The sequence below is a fragment of the Saccopteryx leptura genome, chromosome 4 (genome assembly GCF_036850995.1).
Source record: "Saccopteryx leptura isolate mSacLep1 chromosome 4, mSacLep1_pri_phased_curated, whole genome shotgun sequence".
NCBI lineage: Eukaryota > Metazoa > Chordata > Mammalia > Chiroptera > Emballonuridae > Saccopteryx > Saccopteryx leptura.
The window spans coordinates 220173881-220192992 of NC_089506.1; the positions used below are offsets into that span (position 1 = coordinate 220173881).

General features: G+C 51.7%; 1 protein-coding gene across 1 annotated transcript in view; it reads right to left on the bottom strand.

The window, feature by feature from the left end:
- Nucleotides 1–19112, bottom strand: part of LCMT1 (leucine carboxyl methyltransferase 1) — a 56864-nt gene that overhangs the window by 13229 nt on the left and 24523 nt on the right. The window contains exons 6-7 of the mRNA XM_066383380.1: nt 10825–10927; nt 373–493 (exon numbers count right to left, since the gene is read on the bottom strand). Of these exons, the coding sequence (XP_066239477.1) occupies nt 373–493; nt 10825–10927 (224 nt within the window). The remainder of the gene's footprint in view (nt 1–372; nt 494–10824; nt 10928–19112) is intronic.

Below are 19112 nucleotides of genomic sequence, written 5' to 3' on the forward strand. Positions count from 1 at the left end.
AAAATGTCATCTTATGTATATGATAGCATACACACAGTGTTACTTTGTCACAACGAACCAAAAATTCGTCACTAACAGTACGTGACAGGAACCCAGAGTTCACAGGACAACGACAAGAACCGGTGGTTTCTCTCTGGGTGGACATGTAAGGCTCACGTGGCACCTTCCACAAGGGCCAAGGCAGCAGTCCCAGGAACTCCGGCCCCAGGTCGGCAGGGGGTTGAGAAGCCGGAGCCGGGAAACTGGCGGCCCCAGCAGGAAGGGAGACGTCTGGGGCCCGTGGACAAGAGAGAGTTGGCGCGGGCGCGGGGTGCGCAGAGGGGCGGCCACCGCTGGGCTGGGGCAGACCGCGCCCTCCCTGCTTCCTCTCACCTGCTCGTAGTTTATGAACATGGCCGTCCCGAACGTCCTGGCCGCCCACTGGATGAGGCTACTGGACTGCTCCGGGGTCATGTAGACCAGCACGCACTCGGTTATCAGGAGCGTCGGCAACCTGGGGACGAGAGAGGCACGCACGTTTCCGTTGGGCTGGGACCCTCGCTGGACACGCCCCAGGAACACCAGAAACACTCGGCAAGTCAGGGTCCATCAGCCCAGGGACGCGTGGGTGACACAGTCATGTCCCAAAGAGTGACACTGCAGAGGTGAGCAGTGATCACGGTTTGTCTGGTTACTGACAACACTGAAATGGCCACAGAGCCTCCCCCCACCTGCACCCGCACTGTGGCCATGCCAAACCGCAGGTTCTGCCCCTTGGCAGGTGGGGACCATCCCTTCCCTGGGATCCGGGCCAGTCACGTCACTCGCTTTGGCCAATGATCAGTAGCAAACTGGAAGCCAGACTCTCACGTGCACATGAACCACCCCACTAAACCCAGCCCAAACTCTCAATTTAAGATCCTGAGCAACGGCCCTGGCCGGTTGGCTCAGTGGTAGAGCGTTGGCCTGGTGTGCAGAAGTCCCGGGTTCGATTCCCGGCCAGGGCACACAGGAGAAGCACCCATCTGCCTCTCCACCCCTCCCCCTCTCCTTCCTCTCTGTCTCTCTCTTCCCCTCCCGCAGCCAAGGCTCCATTGGAGCAAAGATGGCCCGGGCGCTGGGGATGGCTCCTTGGCCTCTGCCCCAGGCGCTAGAGTGGCTCTGGTCGCGGCAGAGCGACGCCCCGGAGGGGCAGAGCATCACCCCCTGGTGGGCAGAGCGTCGCCCCTGGTGGGCGTGCCGGGTGGATCCCGGTCGGGCACATGCGGGAGTCTGTCTGACCGTCTCTCCCCGTTTCCAGCTTCAGAAAAATACAAAAAAAAAAAAAAAAAAAGATCCTGAGCAACTAAATTGTGAGCTGTTCAAAACCTTGTTTGGAAGAAATTGTTACACACAAAGAACTAACTGATACAATACAGAAATACTGATATACATGTAGCAGAATCTAGTTCCTTTTAGGCAAGCTCATGCCATGAAGAATTAAAAACAACATGAATAACCTTCAAGAAATTACATTATTGCCTGACCAGGCGGTGGCGCAGTGAATAGAGCGTCAGTCTGGGATGTGGAGGAACAAGGTTCAAGACCCTGAGGTCGCCAGCTTGAGCGCAGGCTCATCTGGTTTGAGCAAAGCTCACCAGCTTGAGCCCAAGGTCCCTGACTCAGGGTTTGCTGTAGCCCCCCTCCCCGCGCCCCCCCCACCCCAGTCAAGGCATATATGAGAAATCAATCAATGAACTAAGGTGCTGCAACGAAGAATCGATGCTTCTCATCTCTCTCCTTTCCTGTCTGTCTGTCCCTATCTGTCCCTCTCTGTGACTCTGTCTCTGCCACACACAAAAAAAATTACATTATAGTTAGTGTCCATTATCACTTTCCATGTCCAAAGTACTAAACAAATTAGGAAAAGCATCAAAACTCCATGGAAATATCTAAAAGCCTTAATTTTTTAAAAAAAGAACACTGAAAGAGGTTTTTTTTTTGGTTTGTTTTACAGAGAGAGAGTCAGAGAGAGGAATAGACAGGGACAGACAGACAGGAACAGAGAGATGAGAAGCATCAATCATTAGTTTTTTGTTGCGACACCTTAGTTGCTTTCTCATACGTGCCTTGACTGTGGACAGAGTAATCCCTTGCTCGAGCCAGTGACCTTGGGTCCAAGCTGGTGAGCTCTGCTCAAACCAGATGAGCTCGTGCTCAAGCTGGCAACCCCTGGGTCTCAAACCTGGGTCCTCCACATCCCAGTCTGACGCTCTATCCACTGCGCCACCGCCTGGTCAGGCCAAAGAGGTTTTTAAACAAAGAAAAACCCCACTCCTATTCAGGAACTAGCAAGCAGGAGAGGTCAGCTTGGAACCCAGAATAAGACTCCGTGATGTGGAGGGGCTCGGGCTTACCGTATCAGCTGTGACAACCCACACCTGATCTTCCCTCGCTCACCTGCCCCAGAAACCCACTCGCGTCCCTGAACGTCAAGACTCACTCACCTTCTGCTAAAAGGACACTGCACCTTGCAACCTGTGAATTACGACAAGGCTTCCCCAAAGGGGGGGGGGGGGGGAAGGCAGATGTGTGAGTAAGTCCTAAACACAACCTGATTGATGATTCCAGGCTAAACACATAAACAAGAACTTCAGAAGGTACACACGACAGCCATCGCCACAGAAACGAGATGTGTTAGAAAGATCAAGCTCTAACTCCCTGCACGTCCCCCCCGGTCGCCCAAAGCTCACCTGCGTTTGCACCTGTTCTTACCCCCCACTCACTTCTCAGAAGAATGAGGATCTTTCCTTCCCCCCTTCTTGCTCCAGCAATGATCCCCCGACCTGCTAATTTCTTTAATCATCTGCCATTGATTTTTGCCTTCAGCTTTTTTAAAAAAACATTCCCTTGACCCTACCTCCCCCTCAAGCCTCACTCTTGAGTTACCCCAAATATCCACCAACTGGACCCCACGTAGGCACGCCTTTACCGCCCACTAACTCCACTCCAACCCGATGCTGGGCAGCGTCCCGTGCTGAGGTCACCCGCCTCAGTCCCCTCCTCTGCGCGCCCAAGGCCCCCCACCCACTCTCCAGGATCTGCTGTGAGCCCCTCTGCTGCATTTTAAAAATAATTCTGCGACGTAGATATATCATCATGAAAGTATACTATTTGGGGGGTTTGATTTTATACATTTGGTTTTTCAAACTGAAAATTAAGTTTCTGAGTTCTGTCCATGTTGACCTGGGTCACACATGGTGCAGGCGATTCACGCACTCCCGCTGGTGGACCCTGAGGCTGTGTCCAGTTTTCTGCTCCTAAGAACGGTGGCCGCGGGCCCTGGCTGGTTGGCTCAGCAGTAGAGCGTCGGCCTAGCGTGCGGAGGACCCGGGTTCGATTCCCGGCCAGGGCACATAGGAGAAGCGCCCATCTGCTTCTCCACCCCTCCGCCGCGCTTTCCTCTCTGTCTCTCTCTTCCCCTCCCACAGCCAAGGCTCCATTGGAGCAAAGATGGCCCGGGCGCTGGGCATGGCTCTGTGGCCTCTGCCTCAGGCGCTAGAGTGGCTCTGGTCACAATATGGCAACGCCCAGGATGGGCAGAGCATCCCCCCCTGGGGGGCAGAGCACCGCCCCTGGTGGGCGTGCTGGGTGGATCCCGGTCGGGCGCATGCGGGAGTCTGTCTGACTGTCTATCCCTGTTTCCAGCTTCAGAAAAATGAAAAAAAAAAAAAAAAAAAAGAACGGTGGCCGCGACGACCCCCTACCTTGTGCACACATGCAGGGGACACCGCTGGAGGCGGCACTGGTCGTACACACTTCCGCAACCCCACTCGGTGTTTCCTGACTCCTCCTCGCCGCGGCCACACTGAGTATCTGTCCTGTAACCGGGCCTCTCACCCTGTCACCTTGCCAGCACTTAGTATTGCCAGTCTTTGTCACTTTGCCAACCTGACGGGAGTGACGTGGGGTCTGACCGAGTCCCACTGAACCTGACGGGAGTGACGTGGGGTCTGAGTCCCACTGAACCTGACGGGAGTGACGTGGGGTCTGAGTCCCACTGAACCAGACGGGAGTGACGTGGGGTCTGAGTCCCACTGAACCTGACGGGAGTGACGTGGGGTCTGAGTCCCACTGAACCTGACGGGAGTGACGTGGGGTCTGAGTCCCACTGAGCCTGACGGGAGTGACGTGGGGTCTGAGTCCCACTGAACCTGACGGGAGTGACGTGGGGTCTGAGTCCCACTGAACCAGACGGGAGTGACGTGGGGTCTGAGTCCCACTGAACCTGACGGGAGTGACGTGGGGTCTGAGTCCCACTGAGCCTGACGGGAGTGACGTGGGGTCTGACTGAGTCCCACTGAACCTGACGGGAGTGACGTGGGGTCTGACCGAGTCCCACTGAGCCTGACGGGAGTGGCGTGGGGTCTGAGTCCCCCTGAGCCTGACGGGAGTGACGTGGGGTCTGAGTCCCCCTGAACCTGACGGGAGTGACGTGGGGTCTGAGTCCCACTGAGCCTGACGGGAGTGACGTGGGGTCTGAGTCCCACTGAACCTGACGGGAGTGACGTGGGGTCTGATTGAGTCCCACTGAACCTGACGGGAGTGGCGTGGGGTCTGATTGAGTCCCACTGAGCCTGACGGGAGTGACGTGGGGTCTGAGTCCCACTGAGCCTGACGGGAGTGACGTGGGGTCTGAGTCCCACTGAACCTGACGGGAGTGATGTGGGGTCTGAGTCCCACTGAACCTGACGGGAGTGACGTGGGGTCTGATTGAGTCCCACTGAGCCTGACGGGAGTGACGTGGGGTCTGAGTCCCACTGAGCCTGACGGGAGTGACGTGGGGTCTGAGTCCCACTGAACCTACGGGAGTGACGTGGGGTCTGAGTCCCACTGAACCTGACGGGAGTGACGTGGGGTCTGACTGAGTCCCACTGAGCCTGACGGGAGTGACGTGGGGTCTGAGTCCCACTGAACCTGACGGGAGTGACGTGGGGTCTGAGTCCCACTGAACCTGACGGGAGTGACGTGGAGTCTGAGTCCCACTGAACCTGACGGGAGTGACGTGGGGTCTGACCGAGTCCCACTGAGCCTGACGGGAGTGACGTGGGGTCTGACTGAGTCCCACTGAGCCTGACGGGAGTGACGTGGGGTCTGGCTGAGTCCCACTGAGCCTGACGGGAGTGGCGTGGGGTCTGAGTCCCACTGAGCCTGACGGGAGTGGCGTGGGATCTGAGTCCCACTGAACCTGACGGGAGTGGCGTGGGGTCTGAGTCCCACTGAGCCTGACGGGAGTGACGTGGGGTCTGAGTCCCACTGAGCCTGACGGGAGTGACGTGGGGTCTGAGTCCCACTGAGCCTGACGGGAGTGACGTGGGGTCTGAGTCCCACTGAGCCTGACGGGAGTGACGTGGGGTCTGAGTCCCACTGAGCCTGACGGGAGTGACGTGGGGTCTGAGTCCCACTGAACCTGACGGGAGTGACGTGGGGTCTGACCGAGTCCCACTGAGCCTGACGGGAGTGACGTGGGGTCTGAGTCCCACTGAGCCTGACGGGAGTGACGTGGGGTCTGAGTCCCACTGAACCTGACGGGAGTGACGTGGGGTCTGAGTCCCACTGAACCTGACGGGAGTGACGTGGGGTCTGAGTCCCACTGAACCTGACGGGAGTGACGTGGGGTCTGACCGAGTCCCACTGAGCCTGACGGGAGTGACGTGGGGTCTGAGTCCCACTGAACCTGACGGGAGTGACGTGGGGTCTGAGTCCTCCTGAACCTGACGGGAGTGACGTGGGGTCTGAGTCCCACTGAGCCTGACGGGAGTGACGTGGGGTCTGAGTCCCACTGAACCTGACGGGAGTGACGTGGGGTCTGACTGAGTCCCCCTGAACCTGACGGGAGTGGCGTGGGGTCTGAGTCCCACTGAGCCTGACGGGAGTGACGTGGGGTCTGAGTCCCCCTGAACCTGACGGGAGTGACGTGGGGTCTGAGTCCCACTGAGCCTGACGGGAGTGACGTGGGGTCTGACTGAGTCCCACTGAGCCTGACGGGAGTGACGTGGGGTCTGAGTCCCACTGAACCTGACGGGAGTGACGTGGGGTCTGACCGAGTCCCACTGAGCCTGACGGGAGTGACGTGGGGTCTGAGTCCCACTGAGCCTGACGGGAGTGACGTGGGGTCTGAGTCCTCCTGAACCTGACGGGAGTGACGTGGGGTCTGAGTCCCACTGAGCCTGACGGGAGTGACGTGGGGTCTGAGTCCCACTGAACCTGACGGGAGTGACGTGGGGTCTGACCGAGTCCCACTGAGCCTGACGGGAGTGACGTGGGGTCTGAGTCCCACTGAACCTGACGGGAGTGACGTGGGGTCTGACCGAGTCCCACTGAGCCTGACGGGAGTGACGTGGGGTCTGACCGAGTCCCACTGAGCCTGACGGGAGTGACGTGGGGTCTGAGTCCCACTGAACCTGACGGGAGTGACGTGGGGTCTGAGTCCTCCTGAACCTGACGGGAGTGACGTGGGGTCTGAGTCCCACTGAGCCTGACGGGAGTGACGTGGGGTCTGAGTCCCACTGAACCTGACGGGAGTGATGTGGGGTCTGAGTCCCACTGAACCTGACGGGAGTGACGTGGGGTCTGATTGAGTCCCACTGAGCCTGACGGGAGTGACGTGGGGTCTGAGTCCCACTGAGCCTGACGGGAGTGACGTGGGGTCTGAGTCCCACTGAACCTACGGGAGTGACGTGGGGTCTGAGTCCCACTGAACCTGACGGGAGTGACGTGGGGTCTGACTGAGTCCCACTGAACCTGACGGGAGTGACGTGGGGTCTGAGTCCCACTGAACCTGACGGGAGTGACGTGGGGTCTGAGTCCCACTGAACCTGACGGGAGTGACGTGGGGTCTGAGTCCCACTGAACCTGACGGGAGTGACGTGGGGTCTGACCGAGTCCCACTGAGCCTGACGGGAGTGACGTGGGGTCTGACTGAGTCCCACTGAGCCTGACGGGAGTGACGTGGGGTCTGGCTGAGTCCCACTGAGCCTGACGGGAGTGGCGTGGGGTCTGAGTCCCACTGAGCCTGACGGGAGTGGCGTGGGATCTGAGTCCCACTGAACCTGACGGGAGTGGCGTGGGGTCTGAGTCCCACTGAGCCTGACGGGAGTGACGTGGGGTCTGAGTCCCACTGAGCCTGACGGGAGTGACGTGGGGTCTGAGTCCCACTGAGCCTGACGGGAGTGACGTGGGGTCTGAGTCCCACTGAGCCTGACGGGAGTGACGTGGGGTCTGAGTCCCACTGAGCCTGACGGGAGTGACGTGGGGTCTGAGTCCCACTGAACCTGACGGGAGTGACGTGGGGTCTGACCGAGTCCCACTGAGCCTGACGGGAGTGACGTGGGGTCTGAGTCCCACTGAACCTGACGGGAGTGACGTGGGGTCTGAGTCCCACTGAACCTGACGGGAGTGACGTGGGGTCTGAGTCCCACTGAACCTGACGGGAGTGACGTGGGGTCTGAGTCCCACTGAACCTGACGGGAGTGACGTGGGGTCTGACCGAGTCCCACTGAGCCTGACGGGAGTGACGTGGGGTCTGAGTCCCACTGAACCTGACGGGAGTGACGTGGGGTCTGAGTCCTCCTGAACCTGACGGGAGTGACGTGGGGTCTGAGTCCCACTGAGCCTGACGGGAGTGACGTGGGGTCTGAGTCCCACTGAACCTGACGGGAGTGACGTGGGGTCTGACTGAGTCCCCCTGAACCTGACGGGAGTGGCGTGGGGTCTGAGTCCCACTGAGCCTGACGGGAGTGACGTGGGGTCTGAGTCCCCCTGAACCTGACGGGAGTGACGTGGGGTCTGAGTCCCACTGAGCCTGACGGGAGTGACGTGGGGTCTGACTGAGTCCCACTGAGCCTGACGGGAGTGACGTGGGGTCTGAGTCCCACTGAACCTGACGGGAGTGACGTGGGGTCTGACTGAGTCCCACTGAGCCTGACGGGAGTGACGTGGGGTCTGAGTCCCACTGAACCTGACGGGAGTGACGTGGGGTCTGAGTCCTCCTGAACCTGACGGGAGTGACGTGGGGTCTGAGTCCCACTGAGCCTGACGGGAGTGACGTGGGGTCTGAGTCCCACTGAACCTGACGGGAGTGACGTGGGGTCTGACCGAGTCCCACTGAGCCTGACGGGAGTGACGTGGGGTCTGAGTCCCACTGAACCTGACGGGAGTGACGTGGGGTCTGACCGAGTCCCACTGAGCCTGACGGGAGTGACGTGGGGTCTGACTGAGTCCCACTGAGCCTGACGGGAGTGACGTGGGGTCTGGCTGAGTCCCACTGAACCTGACGGGAGTGACGTGGGGTCTGAGTCCCACTGAGCCTGACGGGAGTGGCGTGGGATCTGAGTCCCACTGAACCTGACGGGAGTGGCGTGGGGTCTGAGTCCCACTGAACCTGACGGGAGTGACGTGGGGTCTGAGTCCCACTGAACCTGACGGGAGTGACGTGGGGTCTGAGTCCCACTGAACCTGACGGGAGTGACGTGGGGTCTGAGTCCCACTGAGCCTGACGGGAGTGGCGTGGGGTCTGAGTCCCACTGAGCCTGACGGGAGTGACGTGGGGTCTGAGTCCCACTGAGCCTGACGGGAGTGACGTGGGGTCTGAGTCCCACTGAGCCTGACGGGAGTGACGTGGGGTCTGAGTCCCACTGAACCTGACGGGAGTGACGTGGGGTCTGAGTCCCACTGAACCTGACGGGAGTGACGTGGGGTCTGAGTCCCACTGAGCCTGACGGGAGTGACGTGGGGTCTGACCGAGTCCCACTGAGCCTGACGGGAGTGACGTGGGATCTGAGTCCCACTGAACCTGACGGGAGTGGCGTGGGGTCTGAGTCCCACTGAACCTGACGGGAGTGACGTGGGGTCTGACTGAGTCCCACTGAGCCTGACGGGAGTGACGTGGGGTCTGACTGAGTCCCACTGAGCCTGACGGGAGTGACGTGGGGTCTGATTGAGTCCCACTGAACCTGACGGGAGTGACGTGGGGTCTGAGTCCCACTGAGCCTGACGGGAGTGACGTGGGGTCTGAGTCCCACTGAACCTGACGGGAGTGACGTGGGGTCTGACCGAGTCCCACTGAGCCTGACGGGAGTGGCGTGGGATCTGAGTCCCACTGAACCTGACGGGAGTGGCGTGGGGTCTGAGTCCCCCTGAACCTGACGGGAGTGGCGTGGGGTCTGACCAAGTCCCACTGAGCCTGACGGGAGTGACGTGGGGTCTGACCAAGTCCCACTGAACCTGACGGGAGTGTCTTGGGGTCTGAGTCCCCCTGAGCCTGACGGGAGTGACGTGGGGTCTGAGTCCCACTGAACCTGACGGGAGTGACGTGGGGTCTGACCAAGTCCCACTGAGCCTGACGGGAGTGACGTGGGGTCTGAGTCCCACTGAACCTGACGGGAGTGACGTGGGGTCTGAGTCCCACTGAGCCTGACGGGAGTGACGTGGGGTCTGAGTCCCACTGAGCCTGACGGGAGTGACGTGGGGTCTGAGTCCCACTGAACCTGACGGGAGTGACGTGGGGTCTGAGTCCCACTGAACCTGACGGGAGTGACGTGGGGTCTGAGTCCCACTGAGCCTGACGGGAGTGACGTGGGGTCTGACCGAGTCCCACTGAGCCTGACGGGAGTGACGTGGGGTCTGAGTCCCACTGAGCCTGACGGGAGTGACGTGGGGTCTGAGTCCCACTGAGCCTGACGGGAGTGACGTGGGGTCTGAGTCCCACTGAACCTGACGGGAGTGACGTGGGGTCTGAGTCCCACTTAGCCTGACGGGAGTGACGTGGGGTCTGACCGAGTCCCACTGAACCTGACGGGAGTGACGTGGGGTCTGAGTCCCACTGAACCTGACGGGAGTGACGTGGGGTCTGACCGAGTCCCACTGAACCTGACGGGAGTGACGTGGGGTCTGAGTCCCACTGAGCCTGACGGGAGTGACGTGGGGTCTGAGTCCCACTGAACCTGACGGGAGTGACGTGGGGTCTGAGTCCCACTGAGCCTGACGGGAGTGACGTGGGGTCTGACCGAGTCCCGCTGTGGCTCTGTCCCTCTCCGAAGACACTCGGCTTCTTCTCTGAGCTGCCCCGTAATTTTTTCCCCCCATTTGCCTATGGGATTATTTTTTTTAACAGTGGCTGCTTTTTATATATTCTAGATGCCAACCCTTTCTGTGTATGTTGCAGTTGTGTTTCTATGCATACAATTATCTTCTCTCTCAGGCTTTGTTTACATTACACACCAGTGTGTGTGTGTGTGTGTGAGAGTAAGAGAGAGACAGAGAGAGGAACAGACAGGGACCGACAGGAAGGGAGAAAGATGAGAAAATTCAATTCTTCGTTGTGCTCCTTAGTTGTTCATTGATTGCTTTCTCATATGTGCTTTGACGGAGGCGGTCCAGCAGACTGACCCCTTGCTCAAGACAGTGACCTTGGGCTCAAGCCAGCAACCTTTGAGCTTCAAGCCAGCGACCATGGGGTTATGCCTATGATCCCACGCTCAAGCCAGTGACCCCATGCTCAAGCCAGATGAGCCCGCGCTAAGGCTGGTGACCTTGGGGTTTCAAACCTGGGTCCTCTGCGTCCCAGTCCGATGCTCTATCCACTGTGCCACCGCTCGGTCAGGCTACACACCAGTATTTCACAAAAGCAATACAGGTGATTCTGACATGAAACAGACTTTGAGAATCAGCGCTTCTAAAAACTTCAGGAAATCACTTGAGGTGGTAATGAACTGAAATACGGGGCCCGGTGTCCTGCGGCCCTGCCCGCCGGAAGCGTCTCCTGTGAGTGGAACCACCAACGGAAGAGGTTAAAAAAAATCTCACTGTGGATTCATGTTACATTTCTTTAGCTTCTCTTCCAGTTCAGACAAGTCTCGCAGGTCGGCCCCAATAATGGCGAATCTCTTTGAGTCCAACAGGTGTCCATCTGCAAAGAGAAGAGGAGGTCAGCTCGACGGAAATCAGTCAGGAAGAGATGATGATAATTCCAACGGACAGGGCTTCCTGGAAATTAAATTGTTCTTCTCCATTATAAAAATATATACTCATTATTCTTTTAAAAAAGATCAGATAAGGGGAGAGTGCAAACTAACTGGAATCACATTTCCCAAAAATGGCTATTAATGTTCTTGGTGTGTAACATTCCCGCTATTTCCCTATGGGCTTCAACTCAGACACAACACAAATACACACTGTCACACGCGCTCACACACACACACCACACACAGAAAAAGGAAATGGGGCTGCTCAATACTTGTTTCAAAATATGTATTTCCTGCTTAACAGTGATTTCACGGCGTTCTGCAGAGCAGATGAAACAAGTGACCAGACAGCCCAGCCCGCACTGCCAGACGTGGTGTCCACGTCCTCGCTGTCGGGGGCGCTGGGCTGAGCACCCCGTGTGCATCGTGAGCCCCGTCTAACTGCTCCGTGACAGCAAGCACAGTCACCTGTGGGATACATGCACCCCAGACGCCCACTGCAGGGTCTCGGACAGGGGTGTTACTTAAGGGTACGTACACACTTACAATAGGAGCAAGTATGTCCCAGAGATCTAAGACACTGTGTGTGGACGCTGACGATAATACTGTACTATCATCATCAAACTCACTGGAAGCTAGATCTTAATTATCCCCACCACTAAAAGAAACATGCACACAGACACACGTGTTCTGTAGCACTGTTTACACAGAAATGGGACACCGGAAGCAGTCTAAGTGACCATGGGGGGAAGGGAGAAATGAGGCGGAATTTCCGTGCGGCGAGGTACACGGATGCTGCTGAGATTTACGATGCAGAGAGCTGCACAAGCAGACGGGAAGAGACAGCCATGACTTGCTGGGCCATGAACACAGCACGTTACAAACAGCACCTATCACTTACTCAGTTTACTAAACCTGCATGTAGACAGAGATTTCTACATAGAAAGTTATTCATTCAACATACACGTATCGAACTTCAACCTACACTTCCTCAACGTGCATCACTCGACAGAATCTATCGCGCCTCCTATGCGCCAGGCACTGGACGAGGTGTGCCGTCACCACTCTCTGGGTTAACACACCAGGCACTGGACGAGGTGTGTCATCACCACTCTCTGGGTTAACACACCAGGCACTGGACGAGGTGTGCCATCACCACTCTCTGGGTTAACACACCAGGCACTGGACGAGGTGTGTCATCACCACTCTCTGGGTTAACACACCAGGCACTGGACGAGGTGTGCCATCACCACTCTCTGGGGTTAACACACCAGGCACTGGACGAGGTGTGCCAGCAGCACTCTCTGGGTTAACACACCAGGCACTGGACGAGGTGTGCCGGCAGCACTCTCTGGGGTTAACACACCAGGCACTGGACGAGGTGTGCCGGCAGCACTCTCTGGGGTTAACACACCAGGCACTGGGCGAGGTGTGCCGGCAGCACTCTCTGGGTTAACACACCAGGCACTGGACGAGGTGTGCCATCACCACTCTCTGGGTTAACACACCAGGCACTGGACGAGGTGTGCCGGCAGCACTCTCTGGGGTTAACACACCAGGCACTGGACGAGGTGTGCCGGCAGCACTCTCTGGGGTTAACACACCAGGCACTGGGCGAGGTGTGCCGGCAGCACTCTCTGGGTTAACACACCAGGCACTGGACGAGGTGTGCCATCACCACTCTCTGGGTTAACACACCAGGCACTGGACGAGGTGTGTCATCACCACTCTCTGGGTTAACACACCAGGCACTGGACGAGGTGTGTCATCACCACTCTCTGGGTTAACACACCAGGCACTGGACGAGGTGTGCCATCACCACTCTCTGGGTTAACACGCCAGGCACTGGACGAGGTGTGCCGTCACCACTCTCTGGGTTAACACGCCAGGCACTGGACGAGGTGTGCCGTCACCACTCTCTGGGTTAACACACCAGGCACTGGACGAGGTGTGTCATCACCACTCTCTGGGTTAACACACCAGGCACTGGACGAGGTGTGTCATCACCACTCTCTGGGTTAACACACCAGGCACTGGACGAGGTGTGCCGTCACCACTCTCTGGGTTAACACGCCTCCGTAGCAGAAGACACCGACCCGGTTCTCGTGGAGGAGGGAGTGACTACAGAGGGGTCTCACTTTCTACCTCATCGTGATCAGCCATGTAGTGTTAGCTGCTGTGCTACAGGCGACTGTTTTCACACGAACACTGAGCAAACATCTAGAAAGTCACGAGAGCCAACGTGTGGGAAACACACAGCCAGTGGAGAGTCTGACAGGCTCTCCTCTCTGTCCGCACGAAGGAGACAAAGCCGGGGACACTCCCTGTGGAGGCTCAGCTGGGAACCGGTGGCGAGAAGGACAGTGACGACCGCGTGCGGTGGTGCGTACAAGGGGCCTCGGAGCTGTCTCACGGCCACCAGTCACCTGTGCCGGCCATCCAACAGGACCGCCTCGCTGAGCACGTTTTCTGACCTGACTTATTATGAAGCCCCTTCAACTTCTCTACAGACACAAACTGAAAACGATGGAAGATTCCGGAAGAGTTTTCTTAATTTGAAAAACTTAGAAATTAAGACAGGGTTGTTGGAAAGTCATAACTAAAACTGGAGGTGAAAATTGGAATGCTGGGGCCAGAGAGGCAGTGGGTCAGGTGACGCAGGCTCTGCGGGAGGGCGGGGCAGGAGGGAAGAGGCCCCGCCCCTCCCAACGAAGCCCCTCCCCTCCCAACGAAGTCCCTCCCCTCTCAAAGAGGCCCCGCCCCTCCGCCCCTCCCCCCCAGGAGAAAGGGGCCTACCTTGCCAGGTCTGACCTTTCCAAGGAAAACAGGAAATCTGGGTTTTCATGAAAAATCTACTATTTTCAACGTGTTGACAACTAATTAAAAATTTTTTTAAAGATTTAAGATTGGGAGTGATGTCACGGAAATGGCGCCGTGAGCAACGCGTCCGACAGATCTCCCCAAAATCACAACAAATTTATCAACTAGAAACAGAAAAATTTATCCTCGGAGCATTCCGGAGTTCCACACAAACTGAAAGCGAAAGGACTATTATCACTTGAATCTGAGAGACGAGGGTGTGGAGGAAGCTACTGCAGGAACGTTCATTTAAGCCGCAGAGGGAGTGCGCCTGTGTGCTATCAACAAGACCACCCTCAGATTCCAATAAGAAAGAGGAAATCGAATATTATGGATACAAAAGAAAGAGAGGTAACACAAATAGATGTGGAAAAATCTATGGAGAAAAGACTTAACATATTGGAAGCCTTGGAGCTAAATGACAGAGAATTTAAAATAGAAATCTTAAAAATACTCAGAGATATACAAGAAAACACAGAAAGGCAATTTAGGGAGATCAGAAAACAACTCAATGAACACAAAGAATATATTACCAAGGAAATTGAAACTATAAAAACAAATCAAACAGAAATGAAAAACTCAATTCACGAGCTGAAAAACGAGGTAACAAGCTTAGCTAATAGAACAGGCCAGATAGAAGGTAGGATTAGTGAAATAGAAGACAAACAACTTGAGGCACAACAGAGAGAAGAAGAAAGAGACTCAAAAATAATAAAAAACGAGAAAGCCCTACAGGAATTGTCTGACTCCATCAGAAAGAATAACATAAGAATAATAGGTATATCAGAGGGAGAAGAGAAAGAAAATGGAATGGAGAATATACTCAAACAAATAATAGACAAGAACTTCCCAAGCCTGTGGAAAGAACTAAAGCCTCAAATTCAAGAAGCAAACAAAACACCAAGTTTTCTTAACCCCAACAAACCCACTCCAAGGCACATCATAATAAAGATGACACAAACCAATGACAAAGAAAAAATTCTCAAGGCAGCCAGGGAAAAGAAGAGTACAACATATAAAGGAAGGCCTATTAGATTATCATCAGATTTCTCAGCAGACACTCTACAAGCTAGAAGAGAGTGGACCCCAATATTTAAAGCCCTGAAAGAGAGGAACTTTCAGCCAAGAATACTATACCCATCAAAGCTATCCTTCAAGTATGAAGGAGATATAAAAACATTCACAAATACAGAAAAGATGAGAGAATTTATCAGCAGAAAGCCCCCACTCCAGGAAATACTAAATGGGGTTCTCCAACCAGATTCAAAGAACAAAAGAAAACAACACCACAAGTAACAGCTCCACCAAGAACACAATAAAACCAAACTTAAACTGTGACAACAAAGGAAAAAAAGGGGGGAGAGGATGGAGATTAACAGTAGCAAAGGACGATGAAGTGCAGAAATACTCATAAGATAGGGTACTACAATGAATATGGTAGGTACCCTTTTCATTACTTAATGGTAACCACCCTTGAAAAAACCACCACAAAAACACTTGACTTAAAAAAGGTAGCAACTGAGGAAAGAAGTATGGAACACAAACATACAAAAACAAATGATAGAAAAACAAAAGAGAAGAATCAAACAAGATACAAAACTAACAGAAAGCAATTTATAAAATGGCAGTAGGGAACCCACAAGTGTCAATAATTACACTAAATGTAAATGGATTAAACTTACCAATAAAAAGACACAGAGTAGCAGAATGGATTAAAAAAGAAAATCCAACTATATGCTGCCTACAAGAAACACATCTAAGCAACAAGGATAAAAACAAATTCAAAGTGAAAGGCTGGAAAACAATACTCCAAGCAAACAACACCCAAAAAAAAGCAGGTGTAGCAATACTCATATCTAATAATGCTGACTACAAGACAGAAAAAGTACTCAGAGACAAAAATGGTCATTTCATAATGATTAAGGGGAAGTTGAATCAAGAAGACATAACAATCCTTAATATATATGCACCAAACCAAGGAGCACCAAAATATATAAGACAGCTACTTATTGACCTTAAAACAAAAACTAAAAAAAATACAATCATACTTGGAGACCTCAATACACCGCTGACGGCTCTAGATCGGTCATCCAAACAGAGAATCAATAAAGATATAGTGGCCTTAAACGAAATACTAGAACACCTGAATATGATAGACATCTACAGGACACTTCATCCCAAAGCGACAGAGTATACATTTTTCTCTAGTGTACATGGAACATTCTCAAGAATTGACCATATGTTGGGCCACAAAGACAATATCAGCAAATTTAGAAAAATTGAAATTGTACCAAGCATATTTTCTGATCATAAAGCCTTGAAACTAGAATTCAACTGCAAAAAAGAGGGGGAAAAACCCACAAAAATGTGGAAACTAAACAACATACTTCTAAAAAATGAATGGGTCAAAGAAGAAATAAGCACAGAGATCAAAAGATATATACAGACAAATGAAAATGAAAATACGACATATCAGAATCTCTAGGATGCAGCAAAAGCAGTAATAAGAGGAAAGTTCATATCACTTCAGGCCTATATGAACAAACAAGAGAGAGCCGAAGTAAACCACTTAACTTCACACCTTAAGGAACTAGTAAAAGAAGAACAAAGACAACCCAAAACCAGCCGAAGAAAGGAGATAATAAAAATCAGAGCAGAAATAAATGAAATAGAGAACAGAAAAACTATAGAAAAAATCAATAAAACAAGGAGCTGGTTCTTTGAAAAGATCAACAAAATTGACAAACCCTTGGCAAGACTCACCAAGGAAAAAAGACACAGGACTCAAATAAATAAAATCCAAAATGAAAGAGGAGAGATCACCACAGACATCATAGATATACAAAGAATTATTGTAGAATACTATGAAAAATTATATGCCACCAAATACAACAATCTAGAAGAAATGGATAAATTCCTAGAACAATACAACCTTCCTAGACTGAGTCATGAAGAAGTGGAAAGCCTAAACAGACCAATCAGCAGGGAGGAAATAGAAAAAACTATTAAAAACCTCCCCAAAAATAAAAGTCCAGGCCCAGACGGTTATACTAGTGAATTCTATCAAACATTCAAAGAAGACTTGGTTCCTATTCTACTCAAAGTCTTCCAAAAAATTGAAGAAGAAGCAATACTTCCAAACACATTTTATGAGGCCAACATAACCCTCATACCAAAACCTGGCAAGGATGGCACAAAGAAAGAAAACTACAGACCAATATCTCTAATGAATACAGATGCTAAAATACTAAACAAAATACTGGCAAACAGAATACAACAACATATTAAAAAAATAATACATCATGATCAAGTGGGATTCATCCCAGAATCTCAAGGATGGTTCAACATACGCAAAACGGTTAATGTAATACACCATATCAACAAAACAAAGAACAAAAACCACATGATCTTATCAATAGATGCAGAAAAGGCTTTTGATAAAATACAACACAATTTTATGTTTAAGACTCTCAACAAAATGGGTATAGAAGGAAAATATCTCAACATGATAAAGGCCATATATGATAAACCATCAGCCAACATCATATTAAACGGCATAAAACTGAGGATTTTCTACCTTAAATCAGGAACAAGACAGGGTTTTCCACTCTCTCCACTCTTATTTAATGTGGTGCTAGAAGTTCTGGCCAGAGCAATCAGACAAGACAAAGAAATAAAAGGCATCCATATCGGAAAAGAAGAAGTAAAGGTATCACTTTTTGCTGATGATATGATCCTATACATCGAAAACCCGAAGGACTCCACAAAAAGATTATTAGAAACAATAAACCAATACAGTAAGGTCGCAGGATACAAAATTAACATACAAAAGTCCATAGCCTTTCTATATGCCAACAATGAAATATTAGAAAACGAACTCAAAAAAATAATCCCCTTCACGATTGCAACAAAAAAAATAAAATACCTAGGAATAAACATAACAAAGAATGTAAAGGACCTATATAACGAAAACTACAAGGCATTATTAAGAGAAATAGAAAAAGACACAATGAGATGGAAAAATATTCCTTGTTCTTGGATAGGAAGAATAAATATAATTAAAATGGCCATATTACCCAAAGCAATATATAAATTTAATGCAATTCCCATCAAAATTCCTATGAGATTTTTTAAAGAAATGGAACAAAAAATCATCAGATTTATATGGAACTATAAAAAACCCCGAATAGCCAAAACAATCCTAAGGAAAAAGAATGAAGCTGGGGGCATTACAATACCTGACTTTAAACTATATTATAGGGCCACGATAATCAAAACAGCATGGTATTGGCAGAAAAATAGACACTCAGACCAATGGAACAGAATAGAAAGCCCAGAAATAAAACCACATATATATGGTCAAATAATCCTTGATAAAGGGGCCAACAACACACAATGGAGAAAAGAAAGCCTCTTCAACAAATGGTGTTGGGAAAACTGGAAAGCCACATGCAAAAGAATGAAACTCGACTACAGCCTGTCCCCGTGTACTAAAATTAATTCAAAATGGATCAAAGACCTAAATATAAGACCTGAAACAATAAAGTACATAGAAGAAGACATAGGTACTAAACTCATGGATCTGGGTTTTAAAGAACATTTTATGAACTTGACTCCAATGGCAAGAGAAGTGAAGGCAAACATAAATGAATGGGACTACATCAGAATAAAAAGTTTTTGCTCAGCAAGAGAAACTGATATCAAAATAAACAGACAGCCAACTAAATGGGAAATGATATTTTCAAACAACAGCTCAGATAAGGGCCTAATATCCAAAATTTACAAAGAACTCATAAAACTCAACAACAAACAAACAAACAATCCAATAAAAAAATGGGAAGAGGACATGAATAGACACTTCTCCCAGGAAGAAATACAAATGGCCAACAGATATATGAAAAGATGCTCAGCTTCATTAGTTATTAGAGAAATGCAAATCAAAACTACAATGAGATACCACCTCACCCCTGTTAGATTAGCTATTATCAACAAGACGGGTAATAGCAAATGTTGGAGAGGCTGTGGAGAAAAAGGAACCCTCATTCACTGTTGGTGGGACTGTAAAGTAGTACAACCATTATGGAGGAAAGTATGGTGGTTCCTCAAAAAACTGCAAATAGAACTACCTTATGACCCAGCAATCCCTCTACTGGGTATATACCCCAAAACCTCAGAAACATTGATACGTGAAGACACATGTAGCCCCATGTTCATTGCAGCACTGTTCACAGTGGCCAAAACATGGAAACAACCAAAAAGCCCTTCAATAGA